General features: G+C 38.8%; 1 protein-coding gene across 2 annotated transcripts in view; it reads right to left on the bottom strand.

Annotated features, from left to right (window-relative positions):
- Positions 1-26,302, bottom strand: part of PHF20L1 (PHD finger protein 20 like 1) — a 67,120-nt gene that overhangs the window by 14,969 nt on the left and 25,849 nt on the right. The window contains exons 5-14 of one of the 2 annotated variants that reach the window (XM_036264497.1): positions 26,140-26,228; positions 25,843-25,920; positions 22,386-22,599; positions 21,697-21,822; positions 17,187-17,269; positions 13,277-13,529; positions 11,091-11,276; positions 10,624-10,821; positions 2,064-2,120; positions 770-877 (exon numbers count right to left, since the gene is read on the bottom strand). In XM_036264497.1, the coding sequence (XP_036120390.1) occupies positions 770-877; positions 2,064-2,120; positions 10,624-10,821; positions 11,091-11,276; positions 13,277-13,529; positions 17,187-17,269; positions 21,697-21,822; positions 22,386-22,599; positions 25,843-25,920; positions 26,140-26,228 (1,392 nt within the window). Of the gene's footprint in view, positions 1-769; positions 878-2,063; positions 2,121-10,623; positions 10,822-11,090; positions 11,277-13,276; positions 13,530-15,994; positions 17,270-21,696; positions 21,823-22,385; positions 22,600-25,842; positions 25,921-26,139; positions 26,229-26,302 lie in introns of those variants that run through there. The other variant, XM_036264496.1, reaches the window with a different exon arrangement.

Here is a 26,302-nt window from a genome sequence, read left to right as displayed (position 1 = left end):
CCCGACAGCATAGGCGCAGCAGAGTTCACCGTGTTAAAGGTAACTGGCCCCATTAGATTCGTGTGGAGCAGTCCTGGGTGAAAAGTGATTACTTCTACGTTCTCTCTTCATTATAATCACAGCTATGTCTGCAGGAAGATGTGCAATAACCCTTTTTGGTTTTTTTTTGCAATATGTAAAGATGTTTTCATGTCTAGCATATCTATTATTATAGTGATCATTTGATCAACAAATTCTTCAGCAAAAATTCTGTGAATGAAATTAACTGGTCCTGAAAGAAATCCCTCCAAGTTCTGTCCTCAGTGTGGAATGAGACAGGCAGATGACAGGGGAGAGGCCGTGTGCAGCCTCCAGGACAGTGGGGTGTAGCGGGGGATGGAAGACACCGGGGGTCTGGCTCTCGGCACGTGGAAGGCTCTGAAGCAGGGGGCACGAGGTGCAAGGACACATGTGAGACGGCAGGAGCACGAAGCACGGGAGGGAAGACGTGAGGCTGGAGTGACAGGAGCCAGATCGGGTTCAAGGTGTTTCGCTTAGGCCCCATCCTAAACGCAGCAGAAAGTCACTCAGTCTGCGAGGAGAGGAGGACGTGCCACGAGTCCACCGCCCTCCCCGAGCCCACTGGCGCTGTGATGCAGACAGAGGCGCGGGCAGCGTGAGCAGAGCGCCCATCTCATCCGACCTCCATTTTGGTAAAAGGAGAGGAAATTTGAAAGAATCCCAGAATAAAACAATAAAAAGAAAGGAATCACCATGTTAACATACTTACCATGCTGCTTGGATTTCTTTTTCTTTTTCTTCTTCTTCTTCTGTTTTGGTTTGTAGTGATCTTTGTCTCTCTTCTCTTTTCTCTCTCTATCCTTTTCTTTCCTTTTGCCTGGAAGACAGGAGGCGGCAAGTGAGCAAGCCTGGCTGGCCCCGAGCCACTCCTGTGCTCACCCTAGAGCAGCGTTTACGTTTTAATCAGCTGTGCCAGTCAGTCACCTGCCCAGAGTGGATGGGTTCAATTAAACTGTTCTGTCCTGAGTCTGGAGCTCCTGATTAGCTTATTGGACTATAAGAGGGATCTTCATTAGCAGTGCTGAGAAATCCCAACTCCTGACACCTTGAAGTTAACACAGACAGCAGTTAACACCTTTAGACGAGTAATAGAACTCAGCTTCCTGATGTGGCAAGAAATAAGCTCCATCATCTAAGCCCTGTCTGGGAGACTCGCATTTCCATATATCATTTCATTAAAATGTATCAGAAGATCTTTAAAACCTTGATGATCTTTTACTTTGGAAAAATAAAAGAGATTAAACCAACCCATAAATAATTCCTTCAGTCATTCAATATTTCCCCAATGTGTACAAGAATGAACACTAAAAACACAAAGAAAAAACGTATTCCGTTAAATTCACTTTTTCTAAAATTTAAAACTATTCCTTTTTCCCAATCATATGTACTTTATAAATCGATATTAAAGCAGCATCCTAGAATATTTTATTTAAAAGTAATCTATCACATATATTCAACTACTATTCCAACTCAGAATGGGTTAGCCTACAAATTATCACCCATGTTTAATCAGCTCTCAGTGACCCAAGCTCCAGGTAAGTAATTTGTAGAATATTTAAGACTATCATGCATTATTCCAAAAATTTTAGGCATTATATAGCACAGACACTAGAAAAGACAGCAGAAAACTCAGTAACTTTTTTATGCAGTAGTTTAAAGAAGACAGCCTGGAAAAAAATGACTATTTTAGTTTAGCATCCATTCTCAAAGTCTCAACAATGTTAAATGGCAGCTTATTTTTAATTAGCCATAGTTTTAAAGATGTTTAAAAACACAGTTCTCAGAGAAAGCCTTAAACTCCATTGACAAAAGTACACATACGAACGACTATAAAATGTGCATTAAAGAAAGCATCGATCTGGAGATGAACAACACTAACACATTCTCAAACACCGCTCACACTCAAGGGAGCAAGCACTACCAGTAAAAGTAAGGGACAGACCAAGTCCTCCCACTCCAAGCCATCTATAGTCTTTTGCTTAAAGATTACTTTCTGTTCATACCAAATGCTGTTGAGCTTTTTTCTTCCAATTTCACTTTTTTTTCTGTTTTCGATATTCCTGCAGGTTTAGGGAGAAAATATGTAAGTTTAATCAGAAAGGGTTAAAAGTATAAAACAATGTATTAATTTACAATCAGTCACAAAACTACATGAGACTCTTTTTCCCCCAAGGTCTCCATGATTTTTATTGCTTAACCTAGTAATAAGGACATGGGACTTCTTCAAAAATCTGATAAACTAGCCCGGCCAGTGTGGCTCAGTGGCTGAGCGTCGACCCCTGCACCAAGAGGTCACTGGTTCAATTCCCGGTCAGGGCCCAGGCCCAGGTGGTGGGCCCGATCCCTAGTGGGGGGCGTGCCGGAGGCAGCTGGTTGTTGTTTCCTTCTCTCTCTCCTTTTCTCTCTAAAATCAATAACGAAAAAAATTTTTAACTAAAAAAAAAAAAGCCTGATAAATTAAGGGTGATTTTTTCCCCCTTCAGACTACCAGATTAAAATAATCCTGCTCCACCATACATGAGCTGTATGGCCTGGAATAACTGATTAAATCTCTGTGCTTCAGTTTCCTTATCCACCAAATAGGAATGAGGGTATCTCCTCTGTGCTGGTCCAGGACTTGCGTGTCCAAGTAAAATGTTTAGACCGGTGTCTGACAAAAGAGTGCTGCTTTCACTTTCTCTTGGGTGGTGGGGTGATGCCTGGAGACGACATCACTGCCAGACTCCGCGTGGGTCTCGACGTGAAGAAACGCGTGAGCGGAACGCACGGGCGCTCAGCGGGTGCACCGCGCCGGCCTCCGGAAGCCGGGAGGCGCGAGCGCCCAGTGCAGGCCCGGGCACGTCTGCTGCGTGGCGGGCCTGCCAGGAAGCGCCACTCGGGCCGTCCGCTGACGGTATCACATTGAAGCATGCTGGTCTCAACAACCGGCATAAAGTTTTCCAACTAATATTTTACCTCAGTCACCTAAAACATATACTTTGAATGCCATCATGAATGTGGTGTTACATAATGATAGAAGCCAAATTGGAATTATTTTACAAATTATTTTTGGCCTTTATCTAAAATACACAGACTTATTCACACATAAAAATATTCAACCTTAGTGACATTTAGGTATTATTATCTAATTGTTCCCAATACATTTTTTTTTTTTTTTATCCTCACCCGAGGACATTTTTCCATTTTTTGTTCAGATAGAGCAGGAGGGAGAGAGAGGAAGAGAGAGAGAGAGAAACATCGACGTGAAGGGACACATCGAGTGGCTGCCACCCGCACGACCAACCAGGGCCGGGGACAAACTGCAACCGAAGTACGTGCCCTTAGCGGGAACCGAACCCGGGTCTCTCTGTACCGCAGGCCGACGCTCCAACCGCTGAGCCAAACCGGCCAGGGCATAATTGTCCCCAATACATTTTTAAACCAATAGTGCACCTCAATAATTGTGTAGCTGACACAGATACCTTTGACCAAGCTTCTCAACTCATTGTCAACCATCCCTAGTGCTGATATCTTACACATGTCTAGGTCTAATCTAAGAAAAACACTATACTACATTTATTTATTATTTAATCCTCACCCAAGGATATTTTCCTATTCATCTTCAGATAGAGTGAGAGGGAGGGAGAGAGAGAAACATCGACGTGAGAGGGACACATCAACTGGTTGCCTCTTGCACCAGGACCGGGGACCAACCACAACCAAGGTACATGCCCTTGATCAAAATCGAACCCACGACTCATTGGTCTGTGGGCTAATGCTATAACCACTGAGCAAAACCAGCCAGCGCTACTATATTACATTTAAAATACAATTTAGTCCATTAACTCATGCTTTAATATCACCATTTACGAGTTCTCTGATTTTTGAATCATTTCAATACAGTATCACAAAAGCTAGCATTTTATCAGCTTCAAATACTTCATATAATTTAAATACAGTAAAAATATAAAAACACCACTCTATCTAAATTAAGTTAATAAAGCTCTAATAAGTAAGTTTCACATTTAAGAATATTGACAATCTCCGTGACAAAAATGAAAGGGTCACCAGAGCAAAGAGAAATGCAATTAAATCTCCTTATTACCAAGACTGCTGAACAAATGCATCGCTCCTGTTACCAGTCACTGTTCACTGACTCCTAGCAACGGCACCACGAAAACCCTACAACCCTGACGTGACTTTTTGCAAGATGACGCGGCATATTCAGTGCAGACCACGAGGCCTCTTTCTAACCCTCCGTGTTGCAGACACAGGCAGAAGCAGCGCGCGATCAGGCTGAGCCTGGCGGGTCCCTGGTTCTCGGAAGCACCGGCTGCCAGGTGAAGGCGGAGCACAGCGCCATCCCCTGGGCCGACCCAGAGGAAGGAGCTGCCTGAGAGGCTGCCCTATGACTGCAGTGTGGGAGTCCCTCGGGTACTCGGAAGACAAGATGGTTATGAATCTCACTCGGAACACGGGTCAGCACCACAAGCAGACGAGCCCAGCCCAGGGGGCTTCAGCTCCAGATTCAGTTCTCCCAAACCTTTCCGCTTATTTTTCTTTTACTCCTCCCCCGAGGACATGTGTTTTATTGACTTTAGAGAGGAAGGGAGAGGGGGAGAGAGAGAGGAAATACTGATGTGAGAGAAACACCGATCAGCTGCCTCCCATGCACACCCCAACCGGGGACTGCACCCACAATCTGGGTATGAGCCCTGACCAGGAGTCAATCCCCAGACCCTTCAGTGTACGGGGTGATGCTCCAACCAACTGAGCCACCTCGGCCAGGGCTATACACTTCTAAATTGATAACATTTCAAAAGAAAAACCGGGGGACTGACTAACAAAGGGTTTGTCGACATATATCCATACATGCGACAATGGCAGGGCTTTAAACACACTCAAGCCCAAGTACAAAATCAAAAAGGACCTATGCAGGAATTCAACAAAAAAACAAACTTTGTTTCATGAGAAGTTCACTACATTGTCCTCATTTCACCACATAGCAGAGCTGAGGAACCAAGCTACTAGGTTATAGAACAGTGGTTTTTAAACTAAATTCTATCTACAAGATACTACATGAAATCCAATGCATAATACAAAACCCAAAAAAAGAAACAGCAGACTCAAAAGCAAATGGAGCTACGTGAAGGGCGGGAGGGTGCTCTCCGCACCATGCCCCTGCACCGAGGGGAGACCCAGCGGGGCCGTGTGCTCAAGCCGCTCCCTGGCGGACCGGACACGAGGCGATGCCCGAGACTCCGTGGAAGCCCCAGGCTCTGGACAAGCCAGAACGCTCCTCACCTCAAACTAGCTGGCCGTTAGACAAAGCATTCTGATAATAAAATGAAAACCAAGCCGTCAACTGTTGTACGGAGATCAATGACATTATGGTACTGTGGGCAACAAGAGCATTCTTAAGCCTGGCTAGCCATAATGCCCATGCTTCCCAGCGGGAGAATGTAGAAGGATTGGCGCAAACGCGTTCTCTCTCCAGCAGAACAACTAAACGTGAGTTTCACGGGTCGAGAGGTGCATCTAATAACTGGGTGACTAGCATCATCGCATCAGCCCTTCACCAGGACTGCTAAGCTCCGTGGGCACACATCTCTCACACAGAAAAGTAAACTCCAGCTCTGCTTACAGACAATTTCACAGGTCATGACTAGCGTTCTCCTCATCCTGAAACACAAGAGTTTCAACTTCACAGAAAGACCCCAGAAAATGTCTTTGATACAAGTTCTGGTAAATAATGCTTTCTATAAAAGTTTTAAAATTCAACAGCAACAAAATTCACTTTTATAATTAAGATGGAAAACCAAGCAAGCAAGCAAACATGTTTTAAAAAAAAAGAAGAAGAAGATACAGAAACAAAACACCTGGGACTTCAACTCGAGATAGAAGACAACTTGGGAGCAAACAGAAGTCCAGCAGCTGCTGCAGAACAGTTTAGAGATGGCAGATAAAAAGGTTGAGAGGAAAGCATGCCGATCATTGAGGTTCTGATGCAAGTCACACAGGAACACAAGGTTTTTAACCTAAAGGTGCCCAATTAGAGTATGACCTGAATTCCATTACTTCCATCAGAAAATAAAAACTGCAAAGGGTAACAGAAATAAATTAGAATTCCTCCCACCTTGCATTCAAACATTGTAACTGTGTTAACCCTCTAATAAACGGACTTTTAGTAATTAATATTTAAAATCATGCATTTCCTTGATTTTTAAACAATATCACCAGCCATCAACATACGCAGATGACCCTTCCTTTTCAACAAATTTACAAATTCATCCTATTACAAACCTACACTCCTCTCTACCTTTCACTTTTCTAGAAAACCGTCTTACTTTGACTCAGTTACTTACAATACTTAAAAAGAAGAAGAGTATCATGCCTTTCCTCTACCCCAGTACAGTTTAACCACTAGGGAAACAATAAGAACCACATCCCAGTGGTAATTACCCACGTTTCCACAAATATGCAAGAAATTCTGAAAACACTAGGTTAATACTCTGATTAGAAGCAAAATCATCTAAATCAGGGATGTCCACGCACAATCACTACTCTGACATTTTAGAAAATACACCTGGCTGACATAATTTAGTTATTATATAGCTATTTATATTGATCTTTTGATCTTGTTTTACTTGAGTGTGTGTGCATACACATATATAAAGAAAATACAGATCTTTCAAATGCACATGTACACACAACCTCCTCGATGGACACAGGGCATTATAATTTGAACACGTTTTTCATACACTCAGCACAGCAACACATTCCAGACTGGGAAAGAACTGCAGGGGACCGTCCTCAGGAAAAATGTCTGAAGGGATCCATGGTAACCCAAAAATCTTGTGGAAAGGGGAAAGCAAAATTAACTACCTTAGCTTAGGAGGGGCTTAGAAAAAGCATTAAAAGACGGTGGATTAGACTTAGGAAACAATAGAAATTTTCAAAACATACAAATCTTCAGATTTGGTCACTGATTATTTTAAAACAAGGTATAGAGCCCTGGGCGGTTTGGCTCAGCTGTTACAGCATCGGCCGCGGACCAATGACTCATGGGTTCGATTCCGATCAAAGGCACTTGCCTTGAGAGATTCGTCCCGGCCCTGGTTGGGGTCGTGCGGAAGGCAGCCACTCGATGTGTCTGTCCCTTTGACGTCGATGTTTCTCTCTCTTCCTCTCTCTCCCTCCTACTCTATCAAACAAAAAATGGAAAAATGTCCTCCGATGAGGATGGATGAATGGATAGATAGATAGATAAATAAATAAATAAATAAAATAAGGTATAGAAACACTATTGGGAACAAAATAACTGCAATCTTCATTAATCAAATGGAATTGTAGAAAACTGTGTATGCAATATTAATTCCATTTTTACTTTGAAAGAGGAATAAGAATGTAAAGGCAGTAATCTAAAAAGTGTATGTTTCTTTGTTTTAATGTATACCACCATGGGAAAAAAGCAAGCTCTATTTTATGCTTCATCCAAGAAGCTGATAAAGTGATTTCAGGAAAGATGTTATTAAAAACAATTATCCCAATACTCTAGGTTGCAAAAAAAAAAAAAAGTCTTATATTTTTCTCCATTTCAGTACAGAAATTCCAGACCTCCTTCAACCACCTAATTCCAAGTTAGAAATTTACTGGACAAGCATTTGAAATTAGTATTTGACTTCTTTTTATTATATACACTCTTTAGTTGAGATTAAAATTCAATAAAACTTCTAAATAAAACAATGTAACCTTATAAAGAAAATATAAATATTGTTAGATTAAAATATCAATTTGGTAAAACACCTCTGAAAGTTTTTTACATTTATAATATCATCCCAAAAATATGTTGAGCATGGCTGATTTTACTATTAACCTCCCAAAATAACACTATAACAAATTACATTTAAATTTGAGAGATTCTGCCCCAATATATAGGATATATAAGATACAGGTATATAGTTAAATTTAAGCTAAGCATTTCTTAAATATAAAGTTCTATTAAAATCCTCAAACCTAATTATCGATCCCATTAAAGTATTTTCTGCCTTCAAAACCAAAAACATCCGTAATTACATTTAGCTCTAACAACTCCTAATTAGTAACAGGATGTGAGAGAGCAGCAGGGAGGGGACTTGCAGTCAAGATGGCCAAGTGGAAAACACTGTGCTCACCTCCTCCCATGACAACATCAAAATTACAGCTACACTATGGGACAGCCACCTTTGAGGATCACCTTATAGCTGAACAGAGTCCTATAACTAAGGATATTAAGAAGAAGCCACATGGAGACTGGTAGAAGGGCAGGGTCGCGAGGGCACTGGTCCCACACCCACGTGTGGCATTAAAAATCGGGAGGGATATCTGGGCCCTGAAGAGCCAGGATTCCCAGACCGACACCAAGCTCCCCAGCCCAGGGTCCCAGTGCTGGGAAGTCCCCACAATCCGAGGCTATGAGAATCAGCAGGGATTCGGTCCAGGATGAGTAGGACGGCTGCTGGAGTCCCAGGCGCTGCTTTTAAAGGGCCCACACAAGACTTAACTGGCTAACGGACGTGCTCAATGTGAGGGCAGCTTTCTCCGCCATCTGTCCCTTAGCCAAGGCCTCCCCAGCAAGCTGGCAGCACAGGCCAAAGCCAAACCTGAGTTCCATCAAACTCACCCACCCTGGTGACTCCCTCAGGACCCGCCCCACTCAACTAGCGCTCAGGCCGGGTCAGAGGCTGTTACAGGTGAGTGGCTGGTGCTGGCCCATGCTGTGGACTGGAAGGCCCACAGACCCAAACGAGCAGCACCTGGCCTCGATGTGCCCTGTACTTCTTCCTAAGCAGCCCCAAGTCCAAGGGTAGTGGCCACTGGCCTTGGTCCACAGCACAGCCTCTCCCAGGCACCTCCAAGCCCAGTATAGGCAGCTCCCAACCTTAGATCACCTTGGAGCTCCTCTCAGGTGGCCGGGAGGTGAGCACAGGCAGCAGCTGATGTGGGCCTGGACAGAGTCCCTCCCAAAAGGCCCCAGAACCAACACACCCAGTGGGGGGCTTCGCAGCACCACCCATTTAGCTCCACAAAGGGTGGACTCCTCAGGCCCCAGTCAGGCGACAGTAAACACTCCATGGAGTCAGCCCCTGCATACCAGCTTGTCAGCTAGTCACAGCCAGTCCTCACAGCAGCCTGACGATCAATCCCACCCACTGATGTGCCAACAGCAATCAAGGCTCAAGTACAACAGACTCAGGTGACCAGGACGTCTGCACCACTGAACTCAAGAGGCCCACACCAAGATACATCACAATTAAAATGCCAAAGGTTAAAGACAAAGCAGCAAGAAAAAAACAGTTCCCTACAAGGTGCTCCCTTAAGTCTGTCAGCTGATTTCTCAACAGAAACTGCAGGATAGGAGGGATTGGCACCAAACAGTCAAAGTAATGAAAGGCAAGGACCTACAACTAAGATCACTCTACTGAGCAAAGCTATGCTTCAGAATTGAAGGAAAGATAAAGAGCTTCCCAGACAAGAAAGAGGTACTGGAGTTCATCACCACCAGATCAGCAATGCAGGAAATGTGAGAGAGACTTCTTTAAAGCCCTGGCTGGTTTGGCTCAGCGCTCAGAGCATCAGCACATGGACCAGAGTCTCGGGTTCGATTCTAGTCAAGGGCACATATCTCGGTTGCAGTTCGTCCCCGGCCCTGGCTGGGGTCATGCAGGAGGCAGTCGATGTCTCCGTCTCTCTCTCTGTCTCTTTCTCTCTCACCCTCCTTCCCTCTCTATCTGAAGATAAATGGAAAAATATCCTCATGTGAGGATAAAAAAAATAGACTTCTTTAAAATATATATATATGAATAATAAAATGGAAATAACTACATGCCTATGAATAATGACTTCAAATGTAAATGGATTACGTGCTCCCATCAAAAGACCATGAGTGGCTGAATGGCTGAGAAAACAAAACCCCAGTGCCCACTGACAGATGGCTGAGTAGAGACGCGGTATGTGTGTACAGTGGGCTATGACTTGTCCACATAAAAGCATAAAATCTTATTACTTGTGACCTAGAGGGTAGTAAGTGAAATAAATCAGATAAAGACAAATACCATATGATTTTACTTGCATGTGGAAATCTAAAAAACAAAATAAATGAACAAACAAAATAAACAAACTCATTGATAGGAGAACAAACTGAAGCTTGCAGGTAGGAGGGGCTTGGAGGCGGGTGAAAAGGTGAAGGGACCAGAATACAAACTGGCCACTACCGAGCAGTCCTGGGCTGCGAAGTGCAGCACGGGGGACGCAGTTGACGATGCTGCAATACCAGGCGTGGTGCCAGGTGAGTGCTCGAATTACAGGGGGATCACTTCATACGGTACATACATGTCTTCAAGTGACAAAGAAGTACACCCAGGCCATATGATAGCACATGATGGCACAGAGAAACTCTAAACAGAAAGAGAAACCCTATCTCCCACAGATGTTAATACAGTATCTGTGAAGAGGGATTACATGTTCCACTAACGCAGTCATACATGGAAATGCTTACAGCCTATCAATGCAAGCCTAGCTCCATGTAAAACGAATCATTTTTACCTGACACTGTTGGAGCTCCTCTTCCCTCAGGCATTGCTTTGGAAGGATTTGTAAGCATCTGTGTATCTTCCTTTTCTGCCCTGGGACACTCATTATGGTAAGAGGGATCTGAGGCTAGTGGTACTTCCAAACCACGACTTAAGTCAAGAGGGAGACAGGGTCCCAGCTTCTCAAGTGACAAATGTGCAACATCAGGCACTACACAAAATAAAGAATGTAATATAGTATTAACACAGATACACTGGCTCAGTTAATATCCATGTGGACTTAAATGTTACATAAGCAAAACAGTGCCTGGCACAAAGCAGCACTCAATAACTATTTGTAGAAAAAATGAAGTGCTTTTAAGTCCAAAAGATGTAAAAAGGAAAAAGCACAAATCTCTTAATATTTTAATAGTCTTTGTCGCTTAGTAATTTCTTTATCTTCTTTTATGTTTGGTTCTATAGGAAATCAATATACATTACCCTCTGGTACTGAAGTCTCTTGCTGATTCTGAGAACTGATGGAGAATATTTTCCCATCAGTGGCTGGAGAGGGAGAACCCTTTTCTACAGAACCATCAGGCATGGGCAAGGTGGCTAAGCGCTGAGATCTTCTTCTCCGCTCGCTATGCTTGAAAGGTCTAGGGGGGTTCACAGGCTGTGGAGGACCTAGAAAAAGATCTTCAATGTTCACGAAGCAGATACATTCTGGGATCATCTTATAATATTTCAGGTAAATGGGAAAAGGATTTCAATACTGCCCTCTGATGTCGTAAGGTATCCACACGGAACAGCACGTTCCAAAGGGAATCGAAGGCAAAAACGGTGCCCTCAGTCACAAAAAGCGTTAATCAAAACTTCTAAACTCAAAGCCTACTAAACTCACAAGAAAATAACATGGAACATGAATTTCAGGTAGTTTCCCCAGGTGAAAGACTACAGTTGATTCTCTAATTGCAGATGGTTGTGTTAGTTGCCATTTTTCCTTTGGGAAAACAGTCTCTGTATAGCCAAAGATTAAAAATACACATGCCTTTTGCTACATTACAAATCTAGAAACTCTAAGGGGATATAAAGACGGGGGCATAGGTGAAAAAAATCTGACATGCACTGTAATTAGTGCTTTACATTACTTGCCAAAGTAAAACTAAGGTAAATAATTTTATCCCACCCTCCTTCCCCTAAATGGATTTTTATAAGCATATGTTTGGGCCTGATTCATTAAAAAAAAAAAAAATTTGAACACAACTTTAAGTACCTCTTATGGGCAAATGATGAGGTTTTTAGAAGTGACTCTGTTCTCGCCCTTGGTTTGGTTTGGTTTTGAGTAACTAAATTGGTGAGTCTTACACATCCTCTAGCTGTGACACAGAAGTCTGAAAACCCCTGCCTTTTGTTTAACCTTTAGCTTTCTTCTCTCCATGTGGCAGGTAAACGTTTGATGATTTAGAATAGGCAGGATTACCGAAGGGCAACGCAGTCATGTTCATTTAGAAGGAAGAAATAAGTGGTCTAACAAGGTTGATGCTTTGGGTATTTAAAAGTAATTTTACAGAAATTGAAATTTTAAAAAAGATGGTGATAATTTCAAATAACAAAAGAAAATTCAATTTCTGCCACATTGTGGTTATAATGCCAAAGTACAATTTCAGAATAAAATAATGTCACGAGACACTGTTGTGGTTACTGACATTATTTCAGGATAAATGCCATAATGAGGACACACTTGAGTTTTTCTATTTTCATCCTTTCTACCCATTTATTAAAAAGAACAAAACAAAAACAAAAAAGTATCAAAAATTAATAACTATGGCTTAGTAGAAGCTATGGCAACTGAATGAGATGAATCTATTTGACTGAGTCTTCCCACTGCAAACGAGTTTCATTGTTGTGGAAGATCTGATGCGGAAGATTTCATAGGGGAATGTGTCAGATTCATTTACTAATCAGGACACTAATTCATTTGCTGTATAAATAGCAAAAGAAAGGGGTCTTTTACCAAGTGATTTACAGGTTAGCTGGCTCTCCTATTTTCTAACTTAGAATACTCAACCAGTATGAGAAACAGATCAGCAAAAATGCTGTCTGAGACACAGCCAAAGCCATGTTGAAAGGCTATTTTTAAAAAGGCTGAAATAACTTGAACGATTAGTGGAATTGAAACAGTAAATTCTTTAAAAATAAGATCAAGGAAGCATTTGTCTTCTTTCATTAATAAGAATAACCGAAGCTCGTCCTCTAAACACCAGAATGAGAATGAGCAAGATGAGCTGCAGAGGGTCCAGAAAGTGTGAATACAACTACACCTCTCCACAAGGCCAGTCCCAGGACTCCCGGAGAAAGATCCAGCACAGGTCTTCACATCTGCTTTGTTTTTTGTAATGAATCAGGCCTCTCATTGCGCTCGGATTCTCAGCGGAGAGCAAGCTGCGGTGGAGTGGGCGGTGCTGAGTGGTACGACTCTCCACCACAGCGCAGCCCCTGCACAGCACACCGGTCCCAGAGGGAGGTGGTCTTTCCCCTGAAATGGCTGCAAGCCTTCCCTAGCGTAACCGCTTAAGCTTGAATTTTTAAAAAGCAACTTCATAAAAATACAATATAACTACAATCAAACTGTTTTTCAGGTATCTTATAGGATAAGGAACTATTTTTTAAAAATCTGTGCTCACTAGTTTTATTTATCACTGAAGAAGAAAGCTGAGATACAAGCGTCAAATCCTCGACTTGTATTAATTCTGGGGGAAGTGGTGATTTAGGGGGCTTTATACACCCAGAAGAATCTCCAGATTCATGTTTGCATTTCTTGCTGCGAGCCTTCCCTGAAGACAAAGTTGAGGATAACAGTGCAGGTTTCTGAGTGTTGGCAGAACTGCTAATGTCAGCTTCATTTTTTTTCTGACTTTGAGGTTTAGGTGAAATCGCCTGAATAAATAATAAAAAATTGATATTTTTATTTTGGTTTCTTCATTTTTGTTCTTGTATTCTATTTTGACTGTTAAGCAACTTTAGTATCCAAAAACATTGTTAAGCAACATATAACATTTCTATTACAAATGAAAAACCAAAAAGAACCCCACAAATTATTAACTAAAAGTTGAATAGGCTGTCTTTAAAGGGATGCTGTCAACTTTGTCTAAATTTGGCTTTTAAAAAATATATTCATAGTCTCAGAATATAAAATGTTATCTTACTGGACAAATATTTCCAGTATTAAATTAAAGTATACCTCTTTGGAAGCCATAATTATCAATGACATTAGTAATAATTAGGTAAATAAACAGGATTTTCATGTTTTAGAACAGGGGTGGGGAATGTCTGGCCCACAGGCCGTTTGAAGGCCTCTAAATCAGTACCAGCTAACATCACACGCCTCACCACATTAGCCTGACCCAATATAGCAGGCTAATTTTTAAGTTGATAATTTTGTATGGCCCTCAAATGATGTTATAAATGCCCAAATGGCCCTTGGCGGAAAAAAGGTTCCCCACCCCCGTTTTAGAGCATTAGAGAAATACATTTAAACTTCTGACTTTCAGATGTTTTCTTATAAAATAATTTCCTTTATCGAGCTGAATACAGAAGTCTAAGTAGACAGTTTCCCTTTAAAGAAAGATCTCAACAGGAAAACAATGATCAAATTAACGAAACATTATCTTTAACTCATTTCAGTGCTGAGAGCTAGAGTTTCATAAGCATAATGCATCATGAAATCAAAGCCACCAGCAGTACAGAGTTAAAAGACTAAAAAACAATACAAAACAAGCCAACAACAACAAAAAAAAAACCAAGGAGTAAAACCAAGTGTAAGTTAAAAACATTGGATTTAAAAACAAAATACGTCGCATTCTTAGATGAGTTTTTACCTTCTTCCTGCCAACTGATACTTTTAAAAAAAAATTAGAACTTTGTCAGTTCTTTATTTAGCAATAAAATTTCCTACACGTGTAAAACTGTATGTGAATGTGTCCGAAGACAACAGACAATAGCCACGTTAGATGGATTTGTCATCTATGGTGTTAGAATGCCTATGCTGTATTTCTGATATTCTTGTAAGGACATAAGATACATTTTTTTTTATATCTACACTATGATAGGCCTCCATAAAGAATCAAGTTGCTAGTACTCTGACCAATATACTTGTCCCTAAGAAACCTTTTAACTTCCATGTCTCTTGTGAGGGATGACCATTGGGCCTGCAGTCTGCAGTTCTCCAGAATATGAAAGATCATTGCTGGGGATCGAACAGCTTTCTGTTCCCACTAAAATACAAGGCACTCAGTTTTTGGTGGGAGAAAAGTGAATATTTGGCATTAAGCAGGGCAGCTCTAAATGCTCTAGAGATGGCATGTTGGACATACCACATAAAAGGGCTGGTGTCAAGTGTCCCATTTATTTGTCACCATTTCTACTTTTGAATTTGCTCGTTACACACGTGTGTAAGTGCACATTAATCGTTTGCAGAAGTACTCCATAAATGGAAAGGATTCCTAAGCTTATCATAAAAGGTGTTGCCAGAAAAGTAATTAGAGCCATTACTTGTAAATAAACAATTTTATTGTTCATCTTCACATATGTGAGAGACATCACTACAGCATCCATTACTCTTGAGTTACAAAGTTATAAAACAAGATTTTAAAACTTAAATTAATATCTTGATAAGGTGCTTAACTTCTAAACAAGGACAAATTAACATTTTTTAAAACTTACTGAATTATGCATCTAATGCAGGTTTTATCCAAAAGTAAATATAACATAACAATTCCCTAATACAATTAAGTATTCTATAATTAATAATCTGAGAATTGGGGTTCAAAACCAGAGTTTGAATGTTTTTAATGTAAATAAAATAAATCCATTATTAGCACAGTAAATTTTGGCTGTAGGCCTGTTAAAAGTCTATGTCATGAGTGACACTATTTTACTCATTAGGACAACAGAGGTTAGTGACAATCAACACCTCTCCTTTAAGTTTACTGTTGATACCAATTAAGATGTCAGTAAGAGTTTTATAACTCGGCTTTTTAACTTTGAAGCAGGGCAACAACATAAAAAGTCTGAATTTGGTTTCAAACATTTCCACACTCAAATCAACCTGAACGACAAATAAAAATGAAGGAAGAGCATTACGTTCCTTAAAATTCGACAATTTAAAATGTTGTCATTAATGATCATTGGTCTCTTTGTTACAAAACTGGCAAGGACTCTCACATTCTTTAGGTTATGCAAACAGAAACAGCCGAGTTACTCAATTTTTCTTTTTCTTTTAAACTCAATCCCGGAAGCTCTGTCCTTCTCTCTGCAGGGCGCTGCCCTACACTGACTCCCTGCGAAGTCACTGCCACGCTCCCCTCAGCAGGATTGTGCGTAATGAAAGATTGACATTGTAATGAATTTTCCAGAAAGATTTTATTACCCAAGTCCCTGATTTATTGCATTCTGAGAATACCATGAACAGTGGTGAAAATACAAAGTAATTTTATATCTGGGACGTTGAATATAGTAATACACAGTAAAAAAAAGTCACTTAAAATTTGGTTGATATACTGACAGTAACGGCAAAGACTTAACCGTTTGATGATCACAGATACTCAGAAGGTATGATTTGCTGACATATAAATCAATTTAAAAACCAGTGATTTAATACAACATTAATGGAGGCACCAAAACAATGCATTGTTATCAAATCAGGCCTAAAATAACCCTGAAAAACTCAATACAATATCAATTAAATTTGGAGTGTTTTTTAAAACGCATATAGATAAGAGCAAAAGATACTCATTTTAAATTCTTCTTTACTAGGCTACTAAGAAAGAAAATTAAAAGAATACAAAAAGGATATATTAACTACATTAAGGCTCAGATTTTGAAACAGGAGAACCAAGGAGATCCAGTTATGGCTATCACTGCGTCTCAGAGATTTACAGTGCCCAAGAAGTTAAGCCCTTAGAGGATGGAAAAGCATGCACACAGTTCACTATGTACAGGTATTGTGGGAATCTGAAGGCAGCCAAGGCAAAAATCTAGCAACTGCCACCTTCGCTTTTAAATTCCTCTGTTAGGTGGTTTAAAGACAGACCCTCAATAGTTTTTTAAAACTCTTTTTTGTGTAGTTATTAAAATATACATCCTAGCAAAAAATGTATGGCTCATTGATCAATTCGTAAAACACATAGTCAGTCTAACAACACCAATTGTTACAATATAAAAGAAACTTCTTACAAAAGAAGCTTTATTAGATGTCAAAAACCCTGTCTGGACTCACAAATGAAAGTACTTGTGTAAGGGTCTTTCTGTAAGCTAGTTAAAGGTGATCCAGCCGGAAGCTTATACCCTGGATGCCTGTCTCCAGGCCTTCAAATGTTGGAGACAAAGGCTTTAATGTCAGTCTATTAAAAAACAAACATGAATGAAGTCTGTAGTTTGTATACCTTGGAGAAGGCAGAGTTAAAAATATATCAATTAATTAGCTTCCTATTCCCATATATGACCAAAAGGGCAATTTCAATTATGTGGATATTATAGCTCCGTGACCATTCCAGTTGGGAACCTTGAAAAAAATCAAATGCTACCATTTCATACCTGCTCCAGCATTGGAGCTGTTTCATTGTAGTCTTCCTTTTTTTCAGCACCATCCACCCCAACAGCTTTGGATGCCAACAAACCTTGAGAAAAATTGTACAGAAATTGCTTATTAGAAAAAATGTTGACTTTCACCCTAATTAACTTCACAAAAATTTTAGCAGTTGAAATCCCCCATACTTTCTAATATACAGGAAGTAAATTGTCTCAAAAGTTTGCTTGTCAAAAATACAAACGTGTTTAATAATGACTCAAGGAAATGAATCAGAATTTGAAAGTTGCTTACATATTTAGTTTTAAATATTACTCCTAAAGACACTCTCAAAACACTATACGCATACACACTTATTCTGTAAAAACTTAAAATTCTATGGCTTAATATCCAAAAACCTAATATTACTTAGATTGTTCATAATCTTAAGTACGGGCTTTGTCTATACAACTAAATACAATATAAGATTAGTATTAATTTAAATGGGGGAAAAAGCAATACATAATTTTACAAAAATAGTGTATAAACCATAAATTCAATCCTAATTATATTAACTTGACTCTTGAACATATTTTTAGGTGACTGAGAAAGATAAAGATGTAGTTCTTTAACATTTAAAACCACCTTCACTAGGCTTTTCTTCCCTAGCTAATATTTTTGAGAATCACTACTACTAAAAAAAAAAAAAAAAATTAGAAAATCAAGTTATTTTGTGGGGGGACCGAGTAGAGATTCTACTTCTAAGGGCTAGTCAAACAGGACAGATATTTGGTACTTAATCTATTAAATATATCTCATATTTTGTCCCCTTTCACATAGGTGGTGAAAATACTTTTTTAAATGTCATCAATAGATGGACTAGATCACAAACTACAAAATTAAAAGGTACTACATGTTTAGAAAAACAAAATAATTCAGCCACACTCTATGAATTCAAGTTAGGCCATTATAGATAGACCCAATGAATGAAAAGCAATTCCCACTTAATGGTTTGTGAAGGAAAAAATAAAGCTTTGTAATGTTCTTACAAAAAGCAACGGGGCAGTTGTAAGAGCTACCTAAAATTAGATTAGCAAATACAATACTTGGTATCTAGTAAATTCAAAAGCCTCCAATACAATCAATTAAAAGGTCTGCATATTTATATGCATGTCACCTTACATAAGAGTTAAAAATATAAACAATAAAGGGGACAGAAAATAAAACATGTCCTTGAGGAGAGGACTCACTACTGCCGCCTGAAGGGCTGGTCCAAAATCTATTGCTTTGGCCTGCTAATGTTCTGGGGAGAAACACAATATCTGCAGAAAATGAGAATTAACTGGGAGGAAATAGATACAAATAAAAATAATTTTAATTATTTGCAGATATGTATTATCAACATATTACTAACAGGTCCTCCTCCAAAAGACTGTAACTATAGAGTATCAACAAAATGCATTTTAAGAAATTATTTAAATATCAAGTAGAAGCAGAATATCACACATTCATGAGCCCCCCCCCCCCAAAGTTATAGTCTCTCAATGTGCTACACGTTGGCTCTGAAGTGTGTGGCCTCTCAGTGTGCTTAGGAATGAGCAGCAGAGGCCAGAGCACCCTGGGATAGCAAAGGGAAGGAAAGAGAGCAAAGCATTTGAATTTGTGGCCCAGGGATTCCAAGTCTCAATATTTCTTCCTAGGATTATGAATCAAATATTCTTGATATTAATTTCAATAACATATTACTGGCCAATTCAAATTTCTAAGTTTTTAAAATTATTTTTAAGATTCCTTAAGCAGCACGAATAAATTTAAGCTGGCTGAAATTCTAGGAGCTCCTAGAACTATTACAAACATACCACACACCAACTGCAGACATTTCTTCTACTCTGCTGATAACCTGTATTTTTGGTTTTTGTTGTTATTTTTTTATCCTCACCCGAAGATATTTTTACATTTATCTTCAGATAGAGCGGAAGGGGGGAGAGGAAAGGGAGAGAAACATCGATGCGAGAGAGACACATCAATTGGTTGCCACTCGCGTGACCCCAACCAGGGCCGGAGACAGGTATGTGCCCTTGGCTGGAATCGAACCCTAGACTCTTTGGTCCGTCGGCCGACGTCTAACCACTGGGCACCCAACCAGGGCCAACCTGTATTTTAAAATCTATTCAAGTTTGCTTGTAGTTTGCTTGAAACTTTGTCCCAAAATATGGACTCCTGTTTCTCTCTGTAAATCTGTCTATTCTAAGTCAATATGCATAAAGTCTACAAATATCCATAAGGTACATTACATAATGAAAAATAAGACTCTGGAAGCACGCGCGCGCGCGCGCGCACACACACACATACAGACACACACACACACACTGCAACCATAATTTCAATGTCTACCTATTTGGAAACGTATTTTTAAAAAAAGCCATTCAATACCATTCCCTATATAGAAATCAGGTTTAGAACTGCTGTAGGGTGTATATGTGGGGAAGAACAAGAATAAATAAATATGTGAATTAAATTTATCTAGCGGCTGGTCCACTGGATTCCAGCGTGAACGATTTTACACAGTGCTGGGCAGTCATCAGAGCAGGCTGAAATGTTGCCATAGTCACAGCCCTATTCTTCTCAGTAGCAAAGGGATAAAAGGACAAGTATAAGTGAGCTTGATAAATTTAAAATACACTATAATTCCAGAACAAAAATCGCTATTTTTATATTATCATCTGTTTTTATGGTCTACAAACAAAATTTACTGTAGGGGGACAAGCTTGAGTTTTACTCATCAAAGACAGGCTTATAATGCCTAATGTCTTTCTGCATGATATAGTTGTAACATGAAATTAGAAAAGGATTATCATACATTGAAATCTTCTAAGTAAACAAAGGGGGAAAATTATAGCAGTTTCACATTCTAAAATCTTGCATTTCTACCACTGCCAAACTATCACGAGTTCATCTAAGATTCCCAAGGGGAAGTGAAGTCAAAGTCCCTCCACAGAGGGCACAGGGTGTTACTACAACCAGTACTAGAATTCCTTTGAGGCACATGGTAAAATGGTTCCTCCCGGATCCCCACTGTCTTTTCAAGGTCATGCAGATGTAATGCATCATTGCAGAATGAGCCACTTTGTTTGTTTCTATGTCTGTGAATGTTGAGCTTGAACTTCTCAGTGAAGCACATGCACGAGTATGCTGACTGAGAATAAGATCAGGTCATCCAGACTGTGGGAAAACCCAGGTGGCACTAGTAAGCTGGCAGCCGCATCAGGTCGGTGTCACTTCATCGTCCTGGATCTTGGCTCTCCTCCAACAGAAGTGTTTCAATCTCGGTATCCCAGGAGTTAGAAGTACGATTCCACTTCTGCCGCAGCACGCAGCCTAGGGTCCATTATTCTAACGCAAAACTGAAGTCTCAAGTTGCCATCATAGCAATCACCTGTAACATTTTGGCTTTCTCCAAAGCTAACAGTTTCTAAAGAAAGGGTGGAATGAATGAGTTGATTTTTAAATATTTCCTGTACTGGGACAGAATATATCCTTTATCAGAGAAAGGCACAAAAATAATATTAACAAATGGAAAGACTGAAAAAGTCTCACCTGTTAAAATCAAGTATAATCAGAATATTGTAATAAAGCAGTGGTTCGAAAGAGCCCTCCGCTCCGGAGCCACCCTTCAGAGGGCTTCCGCTCTTCAGAAAATGGACAAATGTTTAATTCACATTTATTCTTGAATCTGACAATGAAACCAAGCTCCTTCAAATTATTTAAAAGAATGCCAACAAAGATGTATACAGCTTTATTAAGCCATAGGCACTAAAATCATTCTGTCCTTAGAATAACATATGACAGAATAATTAAAGTATTTTAACTGCCCTTTCAACATATATACTCACGAAAGTTATGTATGTCCACAATTTCTTTTAGAGACTAGAATCATGATGGGGCCTAGCATGACTGGCCCCAATTCTAGTACTGAATTCCCTTCTTCGATAAACACTAATCAGGCTAGGGTTTTCAGTATTTCCCATCAATCCTAGCACTCTACTTCCTAAATTACGACAAAGCATGGAGAAGTAAGCCCAGATTCTAGAGTCCACCCAGAAAATAAGGATAGAAATGTTAAAAACGTATAGCAGTACTTTTACATTGGGAATGAACAGCTTCATTGTTCATTTTTCCAACCATGTACGTTCCATCCTTAATGAGACCGATCAAGACATGTCATCACAGGTTAACAAAAGCAGACAATTCAATTCTTATAGAAACTATTCCCACCACCACGGTGATTTGAAGACTGTAGAGCCGTAAACTTTGATCCTATCAATCCTCACAACATCCCTGTGAGGTAGGTAGAAGACGTGTGACATTTTTCACATTGAACAACACAAAAAGCTGACAGTTCTGAAAGATGTTGACCTTGAAGAACCATAAAAAATACTGTCTTTCTAATTAACCCAAAAGACACTTGGCTTTATTAAAAACAAACTACTCTAAAATTAAACCCTCCATTTCCCCCACAAAAGAATCATTGCAGTTTACCGGTGATCTTGTTAAGCCGAGCTCTCTTTGCCTGAAATGAGTTGCCTTGGTTATTTTTCCTCTTGTTGGACAATGCACTCTCCGGCTGTGGAAAGACCATCTTTGGAACGTTCTCTACATGAAGTCCTACTTGTAACAGAACACATATGTGAGAGTTTATATAGAATCCAAAGTTGAAACACATGACTTTTTTAAAATAGCAAATAATACAAATGCTCTGCAACTAATTTTTTTTAATCTAGTGCTTGACACAGAACTTTATAAAAACACAAATCTCTCCAGACTGTTATGTTAGAAATAAAAAATACTAAGCAGGTATTCTTTGGGAAAGAAAAGCAGGAAGAGAATGCCTTGTTGCTTTTTTCCATATTATATACTGAAATACATGCAGCAGCATTTAAAAGATTTCTTTAGAAACATAAAACAAACAACAAAACCCCTAAACCTATTACCAATAAGTTACAAATCAAATTCTCAACTCATTTTTATTAAAAAATAATGAGGTATTCATTATTAAGTACCTGTAGACCATTTATCTTCAGATCTGTAAAATGCTAAAAGTTAACCATCATATGATGCTGGGGAAAAGCCTAATAATTTAACTGCATGTTCAAATTACAGGTAGCCAAGGGGTTTGCCTTGTTCCTTATTCACTATGTAAGGAGTAAACGTAAGAACATATTTTGTACCAAATGTATCACTAGACGTGGGCAGATCTTCTTTCTTCTCAACTTCTGGTGTGGCTACAGAAGCTGAAGTTTCTTCCTTCTTGGAAGGTACTTTAAACCATTTCCTCTCATCTTTCTCTTTCTCTTTATTGCTGTTAGCACTGGTCCGAGGTTTGCTCCCCGTTTTGTTCTTGGCTGCAGCTGCAGCAGCTGCTTTGACTAATGCTATCCAATCCTCCAAAGGAAAACACAAAACATGTGACGCATTAAACATTAATCAAAATTTAATTACACTAATGAATAAAAACATGTATCACATTTTCAAAGCTACTTTCACATGCACACAAATTTAAAAATCGAATCAACTCTATTTACAAGGTAGATCATCAACATGGCAGATTACCAAGTAATCTAACGGGTTAGTTGGATTTATAATTTTATATAAAATAGAAAAATATTCAATAACAAACAATTGTTCCCTTGGTATATTTTCTCAGGAATAAAATCTAAAATAACAAGAAACTTTGTGACAAACATGGACTACTGCATGACATTCTGCCTCAGCACTGTGGGGTTTAAATGCCGAGTTGCAATTCTTTTCTGCGATGCAGTAGACCATAAAAGAAGTAAGAGAGAAATGCTTATGCTGCAGTTCTGCAAAAATAAAAAGAAGTGTACTCCACTGGGTAATAAGTATTCCTTAACAGGAAGAGCATAGTAGTCAAAGTATGGTCAATTTCACAGAAATCAAGGTGTGGTTTTATTAATTTTTAAAGCTTTTTAAGTTCAGACACCAGTTACAACAGCTTAATATTAGTAATAAAAACTGTTTAAAAAGAGCCACTTGACTTGACCAAAGTAAAGTACACACTGTCAGACAGACTCCAGATTCATTTATCTTCCTCTATAATTTCCTGGGCCTGTGTTAGTTGCTATTCTTTTGAGATGTGAATATTTATTTTCCCTGCATTATATTTTTGTTTATTGCTAAATACATTTACTCTTTTATTTATTTATGTTTTCTTTATTGATTTTAGGAAGAGAGGAAGGAAGAGGGAGTGAGAGCTAGAAACATCGAGGAGAGAGAACATCAATGAGAGAGAACATCGACTGGCCACATCCTGCATACCCCGCACTGGGGATCTGGCCCACAATCTGGGCATGTGCCCTGACTGGGAATCGAACCGGTGACCTCTTGATAAATGGTTCGATGCTCAACCACTGAGCCACAATGGTCAGGTTACTACTCTTTTATTTTTAACTAAAATGCTTATAATAAAAAATATGGAAAGATGTGAAGAAGTCGTATCAACATTTAAATTTTCAAAATCAAAGATTTTTTTTTAAACTACTCTTTGTAATATCTCTAGAGAATTAACCTTTCCTCTGAAGGTCACTAATTCAGGTTCAATCAAAATGAGTAATCCATTAAATTCTTAGTCCAAACAACTAAAAAACAATTTCACAGAATCAGATGCATTCAATTGATGGGCTATGTTAACAAACATAGGTCATTAAGCAATAGAAGTTGATGGCTGCTCAGTCTTGAAAATATATGGTGAGGATGACAATAAGCCAGTAAAAACGAACAAACAAAATCCATGTCCCTCACTTTCCCACCTGACTGAAATGAACTGAAAACAGAATGTGACTGTACCTGACACATTCATTTACCAACTTTTTTATTGACTACCCCACTACACATGCCAAGTTCTCCTTAACATAAAGGAGGGTGCGCTGGAACAAGACTATCTGAAATCAGATCGGAGCTCGGAGTCACTCTCCACATTATGGTCGAGTGAAATTTTAAGTCAGCCACTCAATTCTCTAAGTTCTGAACTCCTCAACTGTGAAATAAAAATATCGGCCACATCTATGTCAAAGAATTTGCTACAAAAATTGAATAAAGTAATGTATGCAAGATATGTTTTCAAAATAGTAAGAGGACCTTTCCTATGAGCCAATCTTTACCACTAGTGAGTTACAATGTAAATTTTTATCGGTACACACTCAGGAAGAAAAATAATAGGAGAAAAACCTACAGAAAGCTTAGAGAAGAGCATTTCTATAGTGCACGTATTTGCTAGTTTAATAAAAGAAATTTTACTGTGTATCTTACTAAGGAATTCTCAAAGTACTCAAGATGTAGAAGAGAATATACAAAGTTGGATTCTCTCAGCATTGCCCAAATAATGTCTGATTTTGCATATTCTCTAGATGAAAACAAGTCAAAAACTTGAGAAAATGACTCTCATAATATGAGATTTTATTGAAAACAATTCTACAAATATTTTAATGTGTTTATAATTTAAAATTATGACTAAAAATGTAAAATAAAATAAAGTACACTGCTACCAATATTTTCTTTTAGTAGTTTATATTTTGGCATTGATTTTAATATTAATTTATATCATGATGTGACTAACATACTTATTAAAAATAAATATTCAATACATTCAATAAACTAATTTTAACAACTTCTAATTTTATCACAAGCCAAATTAGCTCAATGTTTCCATTTGGAAAGTAATCAAGTTTTACGGCTAAGGGCCATCTCCCAAACATTTGAATAACCAAAATAAAATAAATAATAGTTTAAAAAAACACAGAATTTTGTTTAATTAAATGGGTATATATTAAACTAAGTTCACAATGTTTTACTTAATGTTTCTATACAGTAACCAAGAAATAACACCACTGAATGCTTAAAAGAACATTTTATTTATTCATATAAGTAGGAAGACACAAAGCAATTTACTGATCAAAAGCATTTCTATTTTCAATTGCAGTTCATATTAATTGGAGAAAAAAATCTGCTAGCTGATCATTTCAAAAGTAGATTTTTGAAAACTAGGTGATTTAAGACAATCACACTTCTCAGAAGATACCAAAAATCATTTTTTAATGAGATGGTCTACATTTCCAGATAACTCGATGTGTACTCTTGCCTGGGGCTGACCAGGTGATTTCAACAAATTTCTGGATGACATTTTTCACTGCATGGTATGGAACAAATATGTAGCATATTTCCATTTTAGACATGTTTATAGTTTACGTTCAATTTCTTAAAATTAATTGTAGGTCCAGGTGCTGAAAATCCCAAATAACAGCAGAACATAAAAGAAAATATTTTAAATTTCCACTGGCACCTTTTCTTTTCATTATCTCAGGAACAGAGTCAACCAATGGAATCATGGTTTTAACTGCATCCCAGATTCTCCTTCAAGGGCTTACCGTTCATTCTCACTTTGAGCAGTGCCAAGTCATGTAACACACTGCTTACGTCATATGACTCAGAGCCCTACCCGAAATAGCCTACAGAGTGTCAGGTAAGCGCCTTTTAAGAAGTAATAACTATGATTTATAGAAGGAAAGAAGAAGATAAGAAACTCAATATAAAATTTTATATTAAAAATTAACTTTCTAAATGAGCTTATATACCAGGAAAAACAAAACGAAATTTTAAAAAGGCACTCACCTCACTTCCCATAGACTGGTTACACGATCCAGCTGGGTCGATAGGACAACACCAGCTTAGTGGGTGCTGGGGTCTCACCTGGAACAGAAACTAGTGACCTATAACTTCAGCAGGTCTAACACCAAAGGAGCAAAAATCAACTGTATGATTTACATTCTAAGCTTCTTTTTCTTGCTGCTATTTGGGGCTATCAGCACATAATCCTACAATTAGTTCACTTTAAAAATATATGTGTATGTTGATCAGTCACCATTCAAGACATCCCTTTGGGTAGCTAAAAACGCTGAACACTCTTACCTGCCCCTTAGCATCCTCGGGCATGGCTTTAATGTGCATTCTTTTTAAACAACGAATTACTCCATCATAAAACTGAACTGTGAATGTTCCTGAAATAGGAGCAAGTCAGAATCATTAGAAAACAGAATTCAATCTTACAGCAACGCATGAAACCTAACACATA

This window comes from Molossus molossus, unplaced genomic scaffold (genome assembly GCF_014108415.1).
Source record: "Molossus molossus isolate mMolMol1 unplaced genomic scaffold, mMolMol1.p scaffold_m16_p_16, whole genome shotgun sequence".
NCBI classification, from domain to species: domain Eukaryota; kingdom Metazoa; phylum Chordata; class Mammalia; order Chiroptera; family Molossidae; genus Molossus; species Molossus molossus.
The sequence above is the reverse complement of the archived record's forward strand: the minus strand, read 5'-3'. Positions and strand labels throughout refer to the sequence as shown.